The sequence below is a fragment of the Pseudopipra pipra genome, chromosome 25, assembly GCF_036250125.1.
Source record: "Pseudopipra pipra isolate bDixPip1 chromosome 25, bDixPip1.hap1, whole genome shotgun sequence".
Classification (NCBI taxonomy): domain Eukaryota; kingdom Metazoa; phylum Chordata; class Aves; order Passeriformes; family Pipridae; genus Pseudopipra; species Pseudopipra pipra.
This window is the reverse complement of record NC_087573.1, coordinates 2461504-2478542: the sequence shown is the minus strand read 5'-3', so window position 1 is coordinate 2478542 and position 17039 is coordinate 2461504. Positions and strand designations below refer to the sequence as shown.

Sequence of the window (17039 nt, the reverse complement as noted above, 5' to 3'; positions counted from 1 at the left end):
TTTACCCTCTAGTCTTACTCAAGTCTTATGTCTGATGAATGCAGCAGGAAGATTGATCACTTGAAATACCAGGACTAAGCTGCTACCAGGGACATAAACGCCCAACTGCTCAGTGAGTTCAGAAAGTTTCACCAGCAAGAATCATATAATTCCTCAGAATTCTGACAGACTCAGCACAGTTTCGAGTGGGGTTTATTTACAGTCATTGCAACCAATTTCCACAAAACTCACTACTGAGTGTCAGTAAATTGCACAACACACACAGGAGCCTTTTTCTATTCAGCAACCACATATCTTGCACAGAAACTTTTTTACTGATAAGGCAGAAAATATCATCTCAAAAGGACAGACAGATCTCTGAGGCCTCACACACCTTCTAGGACCTATTCTTGGAAGCATTTCTCACACTGTGCACCTTGTTTCAGCCACATCCATCAGTGGCAGCAGCCCTGTGAGACTGAGCCCAGGTTTAAGCTGCACCAGAGTCCTTCCAGCCAGCACTCAGCACTCATGAATACACATTTCCTATCTGAATATACACTCCCTACACAGAAAATTTATAACTTAAACAACAATTTTATTACATGGTCACAGCTTATGTCTGCTAGCAAGAGAAACCCTTTGAGCTCTTTCCCTTGGAGCATCCTTTGATAGAAGCCAGCAAAGCAAGGGCAGCACTGATTTAATCAAACTCGTTATTTCCATCTTAATGAAGACTCTGTTGGTGCCTTGACTGATGTGCCTGGCTAGCAAAGCACTCTGTTTGACTGAACCCAGCTGGAATCAGTGAGGGGCTGCACTGATACAGGGCATTTTTGTCCCTCTCATCACTGGGGTGTGCAAGGTCCCAGCAGCTCCGTCAGCCCCGGCCGTGGTGGGTTGTTGATGCCTCCTGCTCCCTAAGGAGATTTCTCCATCCAGTCTAACAGGATGTCCAGCTCACCCAGGGATTTCATTGCTGCATTTGTGACATTCAGCTGAAATGGGATAAAGGAAGAAGTTGTGAGCACAGATAATGAGTACAAACCAACGTAAAGAGGATCTAAACATCTGTGTTAATCACCAGACTCAGGCACCAACTCACCCCTTCATAGTTTGCAAGTATTTGCTTAAATTTCTCAGTGGATTCCTGCCCACACAGGCACTGATTTTGCTCATGCTAGAAAAATAAGATAAATTCGTTAGTTTGAGGAGTTACACTTAAAAATAATAGTTCAGTTTCTAATTATGCTGTAAATTATAGAACTGAGACCTTGTGAAACTGTGGGAAAGGCTGCAGGTCCCTGAATCAGACTTCAGCTAAGAACAGTTTACTTGACAGACACAGGGACAAGATAAATATTGTCCTTGAGGACTAACGTGGGAGTTTGTTTGCTGGTGAGTGGGCAAGCAGAGAAATTTCTCAGCGGCCAGAAACACTCTTCACATCACGCTGCTTTGTGTTCTTGTTGAAGCCACTTGTATAAATAAAGACTTTGAACTCTGTAAAGCTCTTGGGTTTGTTTATACACCAAAGACTAACAGATGGAACTAAACTGCAGCAAAGAGACAAGACTTACACACTGCTCCAGCTTCCTCTTCATGCTGAGGAAGGAGTTGGCGATGCTGCTGATTTTTCGGTTCACGTACGAATCCTCGGTCTTGCAGTGCTTGAAAACTTTGTCCACGTAGAAGTTGAAGAGGTGGTGGGTGATGCAGCACCTATCTGAAGACTTAAAGAACAAATTTCATTTTTTAAAGGTTGTAAACCTGCAGCCACCAAGCCCCTCTCTGGAATAAACCACCCCTGAGAGGAAGCACGTTGTAGCTGAGCACAGCGGGACATTTTGACTCATATAAAGCTTTTTCAGTGCTGCTTGATTTATGCTGGTTATATATATATATATATATATATATATATATGAAATTATTTTAGACTGCTTTTCCAGGAGATCCATCCTCAGGAAATCTCACAGAGCCAAGACAACAAACAGCTGATTTTGCAGCTGGGTGTTAGAGGCTGAGACCTGAAGCAGTGGCCAGTACCCAGCGCTTCAGGGTGTGAGAGAGCTGAAAAATGCTTATTTATAACATATTGCACCTCCCAAGACCCCATTCCTCTGCTTTTGGATTCTTTAATGGCTTTCCACCCAAGGACACTCACGTTAACCTTGTGCAGGGAGTGTGGATGGGACAAGATGCTCAGGGTCCGGATGGGGTCTCTTGCTTGCTGCAAAGGAGAGCACAGAGATGGGGAAGGTTCCAGAGGGGCTCTGGGAGCTGCCAACTAAAGAGCTTCCCCAGCTCCACAAGAGCCTGGAGAAATACTTACAATGTTGGCTTTAATTGCTGTGAAACCAGCCCTGATCTCAGTCATGCTCATGGAAACCCTGCAGGCTCCAAAGTGCAGGATTTTGTTCCCAGCTGTGGGCATCAAATCCACCCAGCAGCACATGGAGAAGAGGCAGAGGAACAAGTGGGATCCCTTCATTTCAGCTGCTCAAGGAAAACAGCACTGACTCGTTATCTTTGCTAAATAACACAATTGTGATGCACATGAAAATATAAACATTTTATATAGCACTTGTAAAGTACATCTCTATTTAAAAAACCACACTGGGTAGCATCTCTTAGTCATTTTTTTTTTTTACTCTTCATCAGCAAGAGGAAAAAAAAAATCAAACAAAATCAAATATTTAACAGAAGAGCCCAAAAGAAAATGAGGAAAAATAAATAAAAGGCAAGTAAAAGAATTGCACGTAAATAGACATAGCTCTTCTGAAAAATATTTCATGGGAGAAATAAATATGGATATACATTAAATTTTTAAATGTCTACTAACTCAGAAGCAGCAGGAGGTAACTGTGACTGAAAGCAGCAGGTTCCAAACTCTGATTCCCAAAGGAAAACGCTTTCCCTCAGGAATAACAGAAGTCAAACACAAGTTCTACTAGCACTGAAAATTAAGGTTATTAAGGAAAAAACTATTTTAGAGACACCTTATAGGAATACAAGGAAATACCCACGAGCACATAGAGCAAAAGGATAAAAATCAGTGTTTTACCTTGTTCTTTGGTGTGGGTTCACCTGTCTGGATGATGTCTGACCTGGAGAGCTCCGAAGAACACGTTTTTATCCCGGTACCAGGAGGAAATAACTCTTGGATTAACTTTTGGGATTTTTCTTGCTTTTCCCGGCATGTATTTCCCTTTGTAATTTGCTGAATTAATGAGCAGGGGAAAGGGACCAGCTCTCTCTCCCCCCCAGGTGTTTTCCTCACCTACAGAGGCGGGAACTCCTGGCATTGCTGTGTCATTTTTCATTCGGGAAGAAGGATGTGACCAAAAGGAGGGACCATCATGGGTGTTGCATCCCGAAAATGCCAAGCTCGGGGGCTTCCCCAGCATGGAGCCAATGCTACCAAGTGATTCCTGGAGAGGGCCCCTTCCTGGCTTGTCACAGAGGTCTTGGGATGTGGGAAGTTGTGGGAAGTTGAGTGGCATCACCCCATGGTCCGAACACCCCAGGGCTTCTGGCACTGGACAAGGTGCTCTGGTAGAAGAGCTGTGACTCAGGAAGTTGTCCAGACCTTTCTCCATCATTGTCCTGGCCTTCCCCTGCCAGGCTCAGGGAATTCTGCTTCCAGGCTCGCTCCTCAGGTGGGTGGACACTTATCTGCACCGTGTGTCCCTGGAGCACAGGTACACAAGGTCAGGGATTTTGGATGGCACAGCTCCCACCTTGGTGGCAGAAATCTCTTGGTCTCCAGGGTCACAGGTGACTTTGGTGATCATTATGCACAGTCCAAAGGTGTCACCCTACAGAGGAACAGAAATTTCACTCCAGCTTCTCAAAATCCACCAGCCCAACAGCAAAATAACAAGCCCATGATTATCCCACCCCAAGATTTCGCTGCTGAGCAAAACTGATGCAGGCGAGGTCCTCCAGCAGAGCAGATACATTCTCCCACCAACATTTCAGATCCAGGCTGCCCCCAGGGAGCCAGGGTTTGCCAGCTGGGGCATGTTGTCACATGAAAGTGGCACTACTGGTGCAAACCCCAGGCTGGTTCACCGGGCTGTTGGCTCCGAGGCTGGTTTGGTTGTTCCTGTAACCCCTCTGGAGAGAGCCAGGCTCATTCTACAAACAAAAAGGAGCAGTTAAAAAAACTTCTTGGACTATCTGTGCCCAGGAAGGATGGTCAGGTGGACTTAGAGGGCATGGAGGTGGTAAAATCACCTCTTTAATCCCACAGCCAACCTCCAGAGAAGGTTCCCACTGAGAGCAGCAGCCCCAGCGTGCACCTCTTGCAATGCAGGTGTATCTTGTGCCACTGCCTGTGGGCCAGGGCTGTTCTGTACAGTTTTGCTGAGTGACTAATTTATTGATAACCAAACATATATCCATCACCAGGAAAGACTAGGCAAATGGATTTTATGCCCAGGCTAGTCATAGTATTGCACAGAGCGTTGCTGAAACTGCCCCAAATGCACCCAACGTGCCTCCCTCCCGCTGCGCCTTCGCCCTGTAAATCATCCAAAGGGCAGGTCCAAATCTGCAGCAGGTTGCATTTGCCCTTGCTGAGGTGTTGGAGGGATCTGTGAAAGCACAAGGCTGTCAATCCCTCCCTTCCTCCCCCAGTTCCCAGCTGTTGCCTGTAATTCCAGCAAAAGTTTTGCTTGGAGCAGAGGAAGTGGCAGCAGCATTCCCAGGAGCCCGGTGCACACCCAGCCTGGATGAAGAAACAAGGGAAGAGGCAATGAGTTCTTACTTCATTATGTAAATGGTAGATGACAAAAAGGGATTTCTTTTTATTTTTTTTTTTCCTTTTGGTAACTGAACTGGAGCTCAAAATGGGTCAGCTGAGTGCCAGCAGGCAAGAAAGAGTTGTGGGTTAAAGACTGCCAGGCAGGTGCAGGGGAGGTTTGGGGGTGATATGGGAACAGGAGGGAAATGTTGTATTATCAGGGTCCAGGGCCTTGCCACAGACCTGGCTGGGTGTCCCTCAGGATGGCATCAACAGGGATCACAGAATGGTTTGGGTTGGAAAGGACCTTAAAGGTCACTTGGTTCCATCTCCTGCCATGGGCAGAGACACCTTCCACTAGCCCAGGTTGCTCCAAGCCCTGTCCAACCTGGCCTTGGACACTTCCAGGGATGGGGCAGCCCCAGCTTCTCTGGGCAACCTGTGCCAGGGCTTCAGCACCCTCACAGGGAGCAATTTCTTCCCAATATCTACTCTAAACCTCCTCTCTTTCAACTTAAAGCCATCAGCATGCATTGGACCAAGTCCTGATGGAAGCAAATCACCTGGCTCTCACCTACCTGCCAACCACAGCAACATGAAAATATCCTCAGTGAAACAATGAAACAACCATTTCTCCTTTGCTCTGGGAAGGAAGAGGAAAAAGAGAAATAGGGATTTCTGAAACTCAGCCGTGTGACGCTGCAGATGAGCTCAGACAGTAAAATGGGAAGAGACTCCCCCAGGCACTCTCAGAATAGTTAAACTTTTCGGGTACTGCAGCGCTGGGAAGGGAGCAGGAAAGCGGTCCTGTCCCCAGGAACACTTCCAGGCAACTCCCGGCTAACGGGGGAGGGCTCCTCCCTCGGGATCTTATGGCAGGCACGTTATGACAGGGCACACTAAAAGTAGTTACAACCCGAAGAACAAGCAAAGGCAGCAGAGAGGGTTGTGAGCCAGCTGCCACCGTGCTCGGGAATTAAAACTAAGCCCCGTGTATCATTAGCTTATCTCAGAAATCAGAAATTAGCTTATCTCAGAAATCAGCTCTGCAGAGTGCGGGGTGAGCGGCACAGCTCCTGCACCTCCCGCATCAGAAAGGCACAAAAGGGGCTTGCGGGGTCGAAGGGAATGTCCCCAGCGCAGCTGGAAAATAACCCTCGGAGCATCCTCTGCCGGCTCTCGGCAGCTCCGGGACGGATATTGAGGCTCGCTCTGCTGTCACTGCGCAGAGCTGGCACCGCTGCTGTGGCAACGAAACATCCCCACAGCGGCAAAATGCAAGAGACTGCTGCGGCCAAATGGAGTGACTAACAGAGCAGACAATCCTGGAGAGCCCGGGAGTGTGACAGGAGACGAGGCACTTCACTGGTTATGTTGGGAAACTCAGCAGCAGCTCCCAGCCCTGCTCCAACGCGGGGCAGGGGAGTCATCCCTGTGCACCCCACTCATGTGGAGTTACTGCACCCCTGCTGCCTGATCCAGCCCTGACCCAACTGAATTCATTTCAAATAGGTTTGGTTTTATTCTAAAAAAACCCAAAAAAAAACAAAACCAAAAAAAACCAACAAACCACCAAAGCCATAAAAGTATATCATCAAACTGTTCTGACCTCAAGGATCTGCTGTCAAGGACTGATCCCACAACACACTTAACATTAGGTTTCCAGTAAAGTGTTTCAGAGTGATAAGGCACCAGTTTCAATAGTGCATTTCAATGTAGTTTCATGCAATAAGAAGTTCTGATAGCACTCTACAGCCCAGCCTTGGTTTATCATTCTTTGTCATCACCCATATTTCACAGCAGCTTTAGGTAAACCATTATTTCAGATCTGAGGGTGATAATGGTTTGTACACAGATCCCCGGAGCTACAGAACGTGAGTGATAGAAATGCTCCCAGAAATTTTAATAAAGGGGAAAATTAAGCCTTAATAACAACATCCAGCAACAATATCTGAACTCAGGAACAATTCCTCATATCCTTCAGGAAAAGATCTGCAATATCCAACTTGCCCACATGAAACAAGAGCACTTCTAGGATGTTACACCTCTCCTTGTAATACTGTTGCTCATCAAAACACCTGTCAAAGGAATGTAATTATTGTTCCACAGGCAGAGGAAAATGTTTCCACTTGTTTTTTATGCACTGGAGTAATTTCTTACACACTTGCAGTGGGGTAAATTCTGAGCCAGCCCTACCTTTATCATAGCTGGGAGTTAATGGGAGGGTGGGCTGCAGGGTGCTGCTGTGCTGCAGCTCGGAGTAGTTCTCAGCACCTTAAAAATCAAAGTTTCATTGTCAAGCAATCCAGAGCCAAAACCTCGTTTGAACAAGCACTGATCTGTCACAATCCTCCTGAACCCAGGGGCTGACACCAGCACCCGAGAGATGTCACCCATCCCAACGTCACTCTTTCGAAGGGCTCCTCCCTGACACCCTTCTCTCTTTGGGATGGAAACGCCCTCTCCCAGCCCTGACAACCAGATTGCTCTTCTGCTTTTCCCCCTCTTGATTAGTGCAGCTGGTTATGGGCAGAGAGCCGGGCTGGGGCTGCCAGCCCTGCCCTGGCCCAGCCCCAGCCCTGCAGTGCTGCTGACAGAGGTACAAAAAGTGTTTTTCTCGGTAAACTCAACAGATGACTCAGGAAACTCCGCGAGGAGTTATCGGCTGAGAGGTGTGGTACATCGTGTACCCTCTCCTCAGTCACGTTTCTAACCATAACCACTTGAATAATTCTGAAGATCAAACACTTGAGTGCTGCCTCGTAGGGAGCAACAGGCTGAGCACGGCTCGGCTTAGGGAAATGTGATTGTTGTTCAGCCAAGCCCCAGAGACACCCAAAGCCAAGGGAGCAAAAGTTCAGGCTGATTTCCAGGATCCCTTCCCTCAGACTGGTTTCCAGGATCCCTTCCCAAGTGGCTCACTGTGCCCAGGATTCCCAGCAGTTTTAGGACCTCCCCTCACAGGCAGAGCATCTCCTTTCCCAGTGCCGAGGGGCTGGGCAATGTCCTTCATCCCAAAATAGTGGGTGAATCACCCTGATTTAGGGCATCACCCATGACCGTCCCTCTGGGGCTCTTCCTGCCATTGTGTGTTACCAACAGCCCAGCCCAGGATGTCCCCAGGTGCACGACTCCCCAGAAAGGGGACAGTGCCACGTTGCCCAGCGGGCATCACCCCTCTGCTGTGGGTGACCTTGGCGTCACTTTGTCCTCACTGGCTGTCCTTGCTCATGGTCAGCTCCCAGCTGGGCAGGGCTGCACACCACAGCAAATGCCCCCGTGCCAGCCACCACCCTCAGGGAGCAGATGTGACACTTGTCTGCGTGACTCACCGGTGCCAGCACTGCTGCCAAGGCAGGATTTCACCCAAAGAGGGTAAAGAAATCGCAAGGAAAAAAAAAAAAGTGCTTTTCTGCTTTTCTTCTTTTTTTTTTTTTCCCCTCCACCTCTAAGACTCACCTTTGTGGAAGAGGAAAAGCGTGGTGGAGGATCTTGTACATCAACATCTCTTCCGCAGAAAAGCATCGATTTAGTCACCGGGGTGGGGGGTGTTGAAGGTTAGGTACTTGTTTCCCCTGCTTCGATAAAACATGAACTCATATTTTGGTTATCATAAATGGCATCTTCCCCAAAGGGAAATGAACATTTCATGTCTTTAGAGTTAAATAATTACAGCTCAAGAGCAGCTCCTGGAAGCTTTTTTTTTTTTTTAACTATCCAGCACTTGGTTTTCAGCAGCCACCTCTGCGTCCAGGTGAGTGGAGATGAAGTGCCCCTGTGCTCAAAACCAGGGCAGTTCATGAGCTGTGGGATGCCAAGGACCAGCTCAAGGCAGCTCAACAAACCCCTGCTCAGTTCAGGGACCCTCTGGAGAATTAAATTGCTCTTGGGAAATTTTCATCCCAAAACTGCAACAGCTCAGGAGTCATCCAAGAAGCTTAGAAGACACTGCTTAGGTACATGCAACACTTTTGTGATCAACTAATGGAATCATGGAAGGGTTTGGGTTGGAAAGGACCTTAAAGCTCATCTTGTTCCACCCCCTGCCATGGGCAGGGACACCTTCCACCAGCCCAGGTTGCTCCAAGCCCCATCCAACCTGGCCTTGGACACTTCCAGGGATGGGGCAGCCACAGCTTCTCTGGGCAACCTGTGCCAGGGCCTCCCCACCCTCACAGGGAAGGATTTTTTCCTAATATCCCATCTAAACCTACTCTCAGCTTGAATCTATTTATTTCAGCAAGATTTCCCAGTCAGAGAGCGAAATTTTCATGTTGGTTTTTAACTCTTTTTCCCCACCATGTGAAGCAAACTGGTTATTTCAGCAAAAATTGAGGCACAGTTGCCTGAAAAGAACTTCTCTGCCTTTGAAGGTGAACAGAAAGACCCAGGAGAGAACAATGTAAAGCCCAACACCCCATGGCAGGATTTGCACCAGCCTCCAAATGTGTGAGTATTTCAGACTCAGATCTGCCAACGAGATTAAACACAGGCTTAATGAATGAGGCTTTTGCAGTTTCCAGGAGGTTTCAGAAGCTTTTTGATGTGGCCATCTGATATATTAGCAATGGCTCTGCTCTTAGAACACACCATACCCATGTACAGAAACTGCTGAAGTGCAGTCAAGACTTGCCTGAGAAGTGCCCGTGTTGGGAGGACCAACATTTCACCAAGAAACGAAACTTTCCTGAGAGGTCTTTCCCAGGGAGAGAGCTGTGATCAGTGAATATGAAGAGTGCTCTGAGCAAATCAAACTTCCACTTTTCGTAGCCATGAGAAGCCCTCATGAACATCTTCCCTGCAGACTTTACATTTGTTTGCTGTGCCTGCTTCTAATTTTAAACTTTTTTTTTCCCCCCCTCTCTTATATTTAGCGCCGCAATCATAATTCACATTACCAGGTATCAGGTTGCTCCACTTGTTCCAGGCATTCCCAGGCTCCTGTGGACACTGGGTCACACTGTGGATAGAGCAAGTTTGCCCCTTGGAAAGGGGCCAGCCTAAAAGAGATAAGGAATCAAAGAGGAGACAAAAATAAAATTAAGCAAAATCGAAGAAAATAGCTGATTCCAAGAGTAGAGATTTTTCACAGTGAGCCTGGAGATGCTCAGTTGAACCCTGTGGATGCCTCCATGACTCACAGAAGAGCTTGTGCAGGCAGCTCTGGGGGGCTGTTCCTCACCAACAGGCTTGTCTTGGGAGAAGACTTGTCAATATTTAGAAAACTAAAGCTGAAGTTCTTTGCTTTGGTGATTCAACAGTCACAGAAAACAGCGTTGGCTATCAGGGGCTGCCTGCAGCACGTGGAGATTCACAAAGAACAACAATCCCAAAGGACAGAACATCATGTGCCAGAGATACCAGGGCTGACACGACAGCAGAGCAAAGACTTTGCTGTGCAGGAGCCACAGGGGCTGCTTTGTGGTGAAATATCCCCCCAGAGCCAGAGCTTTGCATGGCATGGCTTTCCAGATTTCCAAATTATTCTCAGAGGGGAAGAGGAACATCCTTCACATTTGGTGCTGCTGTGGCTGTCACAGGAGCAACGACAGCAGCAGCACCAACACTGTCAGGACCAGCACAGGGCTCTGGGCAGCTCGTGGCAGATGCCAGACCACGGCCTGCTGAGATGCACATACCCATCACCCAGCTCTTGTATTCCTCCCACCCTTGTTTTTGGAAGAGCTAAACACTGGTGTGACAGCCAAGGTCAGGCAGGACATTTCACAGGATCATCCAGGCTGGAAGAAACCATCAAGATCACCCAGTCCAACCACCAACCATAACCATGATCACCCCCAAACCATACTCCTGAGTGCCTTTTGACAGAAAACCAGGCTGTGGCTCAGGCTGGAGCAGGTGATGAATCCAACTGTCCCACACAGCAGCCGGGTTTGCCCCCGAGGGTGAAACGTGCTGACAGCGCAGGCAATAAATGAAGCCTGAGAGAGGAGAAACTGAGAGCTGGCTGCCATCAGCTCTGGCTTTGAATTCTCTGGGGAGCAAATGAATCACTCCAATAGCCAGGCAGAGCTGTCATAGATTTAGCTTTCACCAAAACCGAAACTCGTGTTTCAGTAAATTGGCCGTGGATTCACGATGCAACCTGGAGCCGGGTTTCGGTTTTTGGCTGGGTTTGAATCGTGCCCGTCTCAATTTCACAACCAGGAGGAGCCAAAGCTGGTTTCACTGGGGCTGGATGCACGTGAACACACACACAGAGGCACCCAGGGAGCCCTGCTCCAGCTCTGGGGCAGAGGGAGATCAGGAATAAGAGACACCAGGCACCTCCACTAATTCCTACATTATTTGATAAAACAACCAGCAAAAATGAGAAAAACTGGGAAAATTGACCACTGTTTGCTTCTAGGCATGAATTCTTGGAAAGCCAGGCTATGAGGCAAGGTTAATTTTTCCAGAGGTTCATCCTCTTACCAATTCCCCTGAAAAGCTCTGCCTGACCCTGGCACACGTGGCTCCACCAGCCTGGCCTTCTGCTAACCAGTGTCCTCTGATCTCGGTGGAAAACTGAAGACTTGGTCCCTTGCAATGCAGTTCCTCACTGCACAACCCCTTTTAGTCATAAATATAAATCAGGGCCGTTGCAAGGCCTTAATTTGACTTCGTATTTCCAGCAGACACACTCCTGGCCACTTCTGAGGAGTGGGAGATGAAGTGCCCACGTCTCCTTTCCTGACAGGCAGGGACAGCCAGCAGAGTAAGTTCCCTTCAGATCTCTTAATTTCTCCTTTTTTTTTTTTTTTAATATTCTTATTTTTAAACACTGTTTTCAGTGAGAGGGGTTTTCCACCATTCAGCTTCATCTTCCACTTCCTGGTTACAGCCCTCAGAAGCAACAGGGAAAGCAACAACCAAAATAGTCACAAGTGCCTGATCCTGTTAATGAAGTAAATCTTCCTCAGACTTCCACAAAAAGATAAATCCCTGGCAAAGTGCTGAGGAAGCTCAAGGAGACCAGGGCTGAGCAGCAGTGGAGCAGACACCTCAGCTCCCCTGGAGAGCAGCAGGTCATACCCCTGGGAGCAAGAGGATTTTGGGAATAGCTTTTCAGTGTCTGAACTCTACTGCTTTCATAAGGCAAGTTCAGCCCTCATGGCAGGGGGGAAGTTGGAAACAAATGATCTTTAAGGTCCCTTCCAACTCAAAGCATTCTATGATACCATGCTGTCTTTGGGTCTCAGTAGTTAAGATGAAGTGATTAAGATACTTGGCAGGGGAAACAGCCAGGTTGGATCACCTGCTCCCTCTGGAAAAAAACAGAATAAAGGAGAAGAAAAAAAGAGAAAAGAGAAGGGAGATCTGAACACGTGGAGGTAGAATGTTTTAAACAACACGTTGTAAAGCCTCTGAAACCTCTGAAAAGCACATCTGATGGATCATTTTTTAATAAATGATTTTGGAGCAGAAAGACATGGGAAATCCCCTGGCAGCCCTGGGGATGCTGCAGCATCCCTCGAGCACCAGGCATGACCCACCAGCACGTGCAGCATCACCATCCACGGCACGTGCTCGTCTGCAGCTTGTGGGGCAGCAAAGAAAGCCCAGGATTTCTAAACCCACGGCGTCAGCTGCCTGGCACCACACAAAAAACCACCCCAAACCCCACTGGGTGAGTGGCCCAGCCTGTTGTTGGCTCCAGGGCGAGGGCCTGATGCTGCTGTGGAACGTGAGTGATGCTGGCTCTGCAACTCACCCCAGGGTCATGTTGTGCTTTGCCTTATCTGATTTCCCAAACCGAGATAACCAGTTTCTGTCTTGTGACCCCTCATCACTAGAAATACTTTGTATTTGTGTTATGGGTCAGGGTGTTGGTGCTAAGTTATGACAAAGTCAATATTCTCCAGAAGATCCACCTCCCCCCACGCCCCCCAGTAATACCAAAACTAGAGAAAAGAAACTCCTCAAAGCAGCACTTGTGCAATGAGCTGCCCAAGGGAGGAGTTGCTCAAAGTTGTTTCTGTAGAAAGCCCAAAAAAATAAAGGCAGTGCATGTGATATTTGGTGAATGGATTGTAGATTCAGGGGGGTTTTTTGGAATACTTTTACACTCTTAACTTACCTGAGACAACCTCGTCCATCCTCCCTGCTCGCTCAGAGCACACGCTCCTCACTCCAGTGCTGAGATCCCCGTGGGTTTCTCTAAGGACACAAACAGGGCTGTGAGCACAAGAAAATTCCTGTCAACAGCTGATTTCAGGAGAAAATAAAAGAGGTGAAGGATAATACCACCTCTGTTTGCTTTGCAGAGTGGGAAATAGCCCCATGTGGCCGAGGGCCTGATGCTGCATCAGTGGGCTCATCAGAAGGCTCAGAGACAAGAGGGTCTTGCAGCAGCACTGACCTCACCCACAGCTCTGCACACCCCTCACAGAGTGACTTAAAATGGAAAAATACACGTAAAACTGGGAATAAAGCACAGCTCACTCTCCTAGGTTGGCAGAGGGCACCCTGGAATTCCAGGGTGGGGTATTAAACAAGGATGTTACTCAATCTCTGCCTTAAGATGCAGCAGAATTCCAAATATTGTGAGTTTGATGTGTGCAATTACAAAAGTGCAAACATTTCTCAGTGAAGTTAATCACCAAAACACTGAATCTACAGATGGGAGCAAGTCTCCATCACCTGATTTGACACTTCCAGCCTGATTTAGATCAAATTGAAGTTCTGGACTTTCTAAGAACTTCTTATATAAGGCTCTCTCTGTGTCATATTATAAGTCACATTAAAGTCACGATAACATTTTCCATTCATGATTAATAGCACTTGAATGTTACAAGATAAACCAGTGACATGGGTTAAATTTCCAAAGAGTAATTTGGGATTTACCTGCCGAGGTCGGCGTGAGTCACGTCGCAAATTCCGACAAGGGTGGTAGAAAGCAGGTCTCCAGATGTGAAATATCCAACGTCATGCCCTGCCAGCACAAAAAAAAAAAACTCTTGAGGAAAAAAAAACCAGACAGTCCAGTTGATGCTTCATCAGGAACTGTTAGTCATCAGTGGAGATGAGAGAGAGAAAATGCCAGCGCTTCAAAATTGTTCTTTGCACAAGGTGAATGAAAGGCCACCCAAGCCTCTGCTTCCCCCAGGGCAGCACTGGCAGCAGATCTTCCAGATCTGAAGGGATGAGAAACGGGGGAGTTTTTGAAAAGGAGAGAAAGATTCACACCACTGTGACAGCCTGGAAATCTAGGGGGCCCTCTGGGTTATGTCTAGAGTAGATAGTGCAGAAAATCACAGAATCACTGAGGTTGGAAAAGATCTCTGAGATCATCAAGTCCAACCTGTGATTGATCCCCACCTTGTCAAACAAATCAGAGCACTGAGTGCCATGTCCAGTCACTCCTTAAAGGCCTCCAGGGATGGTGAGACACCTCCAGGGATGGTGTTACACAACACACAATGTCCCTCTGCCCAAGAGCAATGACAGAGACCAAGAAGGCAAAAAAAAAAGCAAAAATTTGCCACCTAAAAACTTGCCCACATAAGAAAAGCCCCTTTAATAAGCAGGGTGAGGTGCCACCCTGCTCCAGAGGACGGGACCCTGAGGATTTCCAACCCCCAGCCCCACCAGTGCAGCCTCACCCAGTGCAGGGTGCCCAGGATGATCCCCAGGACAAATCTGCCCTCGTGCCACGCTGTGGGGGAAAGTATTTGCCCAAAGGCCTCTGTTTTAGTGAAGAAACAGCATTCTGCTGCCCTGCTGTTTCCTGTGAACCCGCCACTCTCAGAAGCTTGTGGGAGGTGGGTAAAAGTGCACGGATGGCTTTTGAGTAACACATTTTCCTTCCTGAAATCTTCTTGGCAAACATGAAAGCTGTTTCCTAAAGGTTTAGAAGTACACCCACATCCCCCGGACACTCTTTAGGAAAAGGTGCTTTATTCATTCATGAAGCAAGGGTTGTAGTAAGTGCAGAGTCAATGCCTTTCCACAGCAGTAAGCAGAGAGTGAGTCAGAGCGAAACTGCACCGTCAAGATCTCTGACGTGGCGAAGGAAACGCAGGTAAACACAGCAGAGAATCACCCTGCACAGGCCAGAGTTTCCTTTGTGGAATGGGCACATTCTGGCTTACGCTGGTAGCCACCAGAAAACACAGGGCAGGTTCCAAAACAGGGAGGAGGGGACGGCGCGGGGCCGAGGAGCGCCCGGCGCGCGTCGGGCGGCAAACGAGTGACTTCACGGAGAGCCACGGGTTGCTCAAAATAAGAGGAGTTTGGAAATGAGCACTCAGCTCCTTGGCAGGATGGAAGGAGGCTTCTGGTGCTGCTGCAGCACCAGCTCCTGCTGATGCCAGGGGGCATTCCCAAAGCCTTGCCTCCCAAACATTCCCAAACACCAGCACCTCAACCTGCAGCTGAATGCCCACTTTGCTGCAGGGGACCCGTCCAAGCTGTTGGTCTGAACAAACTGAACTGTGAGGTTGAAGTTTACTAATGCCTTGGCATGGCAGAATTTGCACATGAATAATTTTGAACTGCTAGAATTTTATTCTAGAATGGACAGGTGGTAATATGAAACTTAAACCGGATTCTGTTCACACATTTGTTACCTCATGCTTACATCCTGAATGTTTAAGCAGTTCATACACTGTTTAATTAAGTCATTACATGGTGACTTAATGTAGGTCATCACACCCTTGTAGGGTGGGAGACAAGGATTTTAGAATTTAGAATTTGGAGGGAAGTGCCTGGGGCTGCATCCTTCACCCGAGGGAGTGGGTTTAGCTCCAGGATTTGGTCCAGCACACTGGCTCCTGCCAACATCACACTCAGTGACTTTATGTATCAGCCTCAATACCCTGATGAAGCTTAAACAGCTGTCCATCTCTTGGCACTGAAGATTTATCGACCCCTGGCAGGTTCAAGTTAAAGCAAAGGAAGAAAAAACTTTCCCCAGGGAAAAGTGGGATCCTGTCAGTGAAAATCGAGCTTCAAACCACTGGGTTTTGTCCGAGCCTTCTGCCCTTCTCCTTTCTGGTCCTTCTGCTGCCAGCCAAGGGGAGAAAACACGTGGCTGAGCTAGGACAGGGAAAGAAAAATGGGTCACCAAAAACATGACACACGCCGTGATTCAGAGGCACTGTGAGCCTGCAGTGATTCATGGGGACCTCGCTTCCCCAGCGCCCCTGGAAGAGGCACCAACAACCAAAAAACCCAAATCACAGCCCAGGATCCCACACTGTCCCCCTCAAACCCTCCAGTTACTGGTGTTTCATCCCCTTTCCCCTGACTCACACATAGGCACACCAAACATTCCTCCTTGTAAAAATAAACAAAAAAATCTCAGTGTACAAGAGCAAACAATGCTTTGCATTTTTCCAGCATTTTTCTTGCAACAAACAGAGGTCTGGAAACTCAACCTGAAGGAATCTCAGTGTGATGGAGGAGATGAGAATTTAAGGGATTTGTCCCCTGCTGGAGGCAGGCTGGGAAGAACGAACTATTTCAAAATAGCATTAGAGATTTTAAATAAAACCCTCTGATTTTAAGAAAGCTAAATTTATTTCCCCTTTCACTTTCTTGGATACCAGATTCCCAAATTAATAAGTGAAATCTTTATCACAAGGAAGTGGGGGGGGTGGGTTGTGGACTGATCTTTATGGAAAGAGATCAGAAAAGAGAGGGAAGCGGAAAACGAGGAGACGTCAGAGGAATTATCTCCAGCTCTGGAGAGGCAACTTTATCAGAGCTGGGACAATAAGTCCCAGTTAAGACAGGACACAGAGTATTTAGAGCCAGCACGGGATTGCTTGGATGGGGCTTCTGTCCATTTCTAGGAAACGAAATGGGATTTAAGAGCCTGAAATATGGATATTCATTACCTGCTTGTGCATTTTAACCCCATGAACCAATGTTAAAACAGGGGCACAAACTCTGTTCCTGCCTTGCTGTTCTGGGGGAGCCCAGAGGGACTGGAGCAGCCACATCCATGGCTGAGCTCTTCCACAGCATCCCCACCCATCATGGAACTGATCCCGTCAGCATCCAGACACTTTACCAGCTAAAATTTGGGAGCGCAGCCTTTGAGCTTGAAAATTCACATGGGCTTCAGCAGACACATGCATTAACTGAAAAAAAAAAAAATCCAATTAAAACTGGAGATTTCAGATGATTATGTGTATTTGCAGATTAACTTTCAAATGCCAAAAAAGGAGACAGTGTGTTTGTACAGGTTCACAAAAAGCAAAGCTGCTGAGTGATGCAATGCTGCAGGTTTCATACAAAGATGTAAAAGTAGCAACACTTTTTTTCATTCCAAGGATAGGACATTCATCTAAATATAAAAAGTGAC

General features: G+C 47.6%; 1 protein-coding gene across 2 annotated transcripts; it reads right to left on the bottom strand.

Moving 5' to 3' along the window:
- Positions 1 to 102: 102 nt before the first annotated feature.
- Positions 103 to 16923, bottom strand: LOC135402729 (interleukin-20-like). Of its 2 annotated transcripts, none has more exons than XM_064636168.1 (9): positions 14048 to 16923; positions 13574 to 13661; positions 9868 to 12886; positions 8186 to 9726; positions 2312 to 5369; positions 2144 to 2209; positions 1560 to 1712; positions 1085 to 1159; positions 103 to 977 (listed from the first exon to the last, which is right to left on the bottom strand). In XM_064636168.1, exons 5-9 carry the CDS (start codon positions 2468 to 2470, stop codon positions 900 to 902), a joined length of 531 nt encoding a protein of 176 aa, XP_064492238.1. In that variant the 5' UTR covers positions 2471 to 5369; positions 8186 to 9726; positions 9868 to 12886; positions 13574 to 13661; positions 14048 to 16923; the 3' UTR covers positions 103 to 899. The 2 variants fall into 2 exon arrangements, with proteins under 2 accessions (XP_064492238.1, XP_064492240.1); XM_064636170.1 differs by having other exon boundaries at positions 2312 to 2475; positions 3044 to 5369; positions 8186 to 12886; positions 14048 to 16922.
- Between the last annotated feature and the right edge of the window lie 116 nt (positions 16924 to 17039).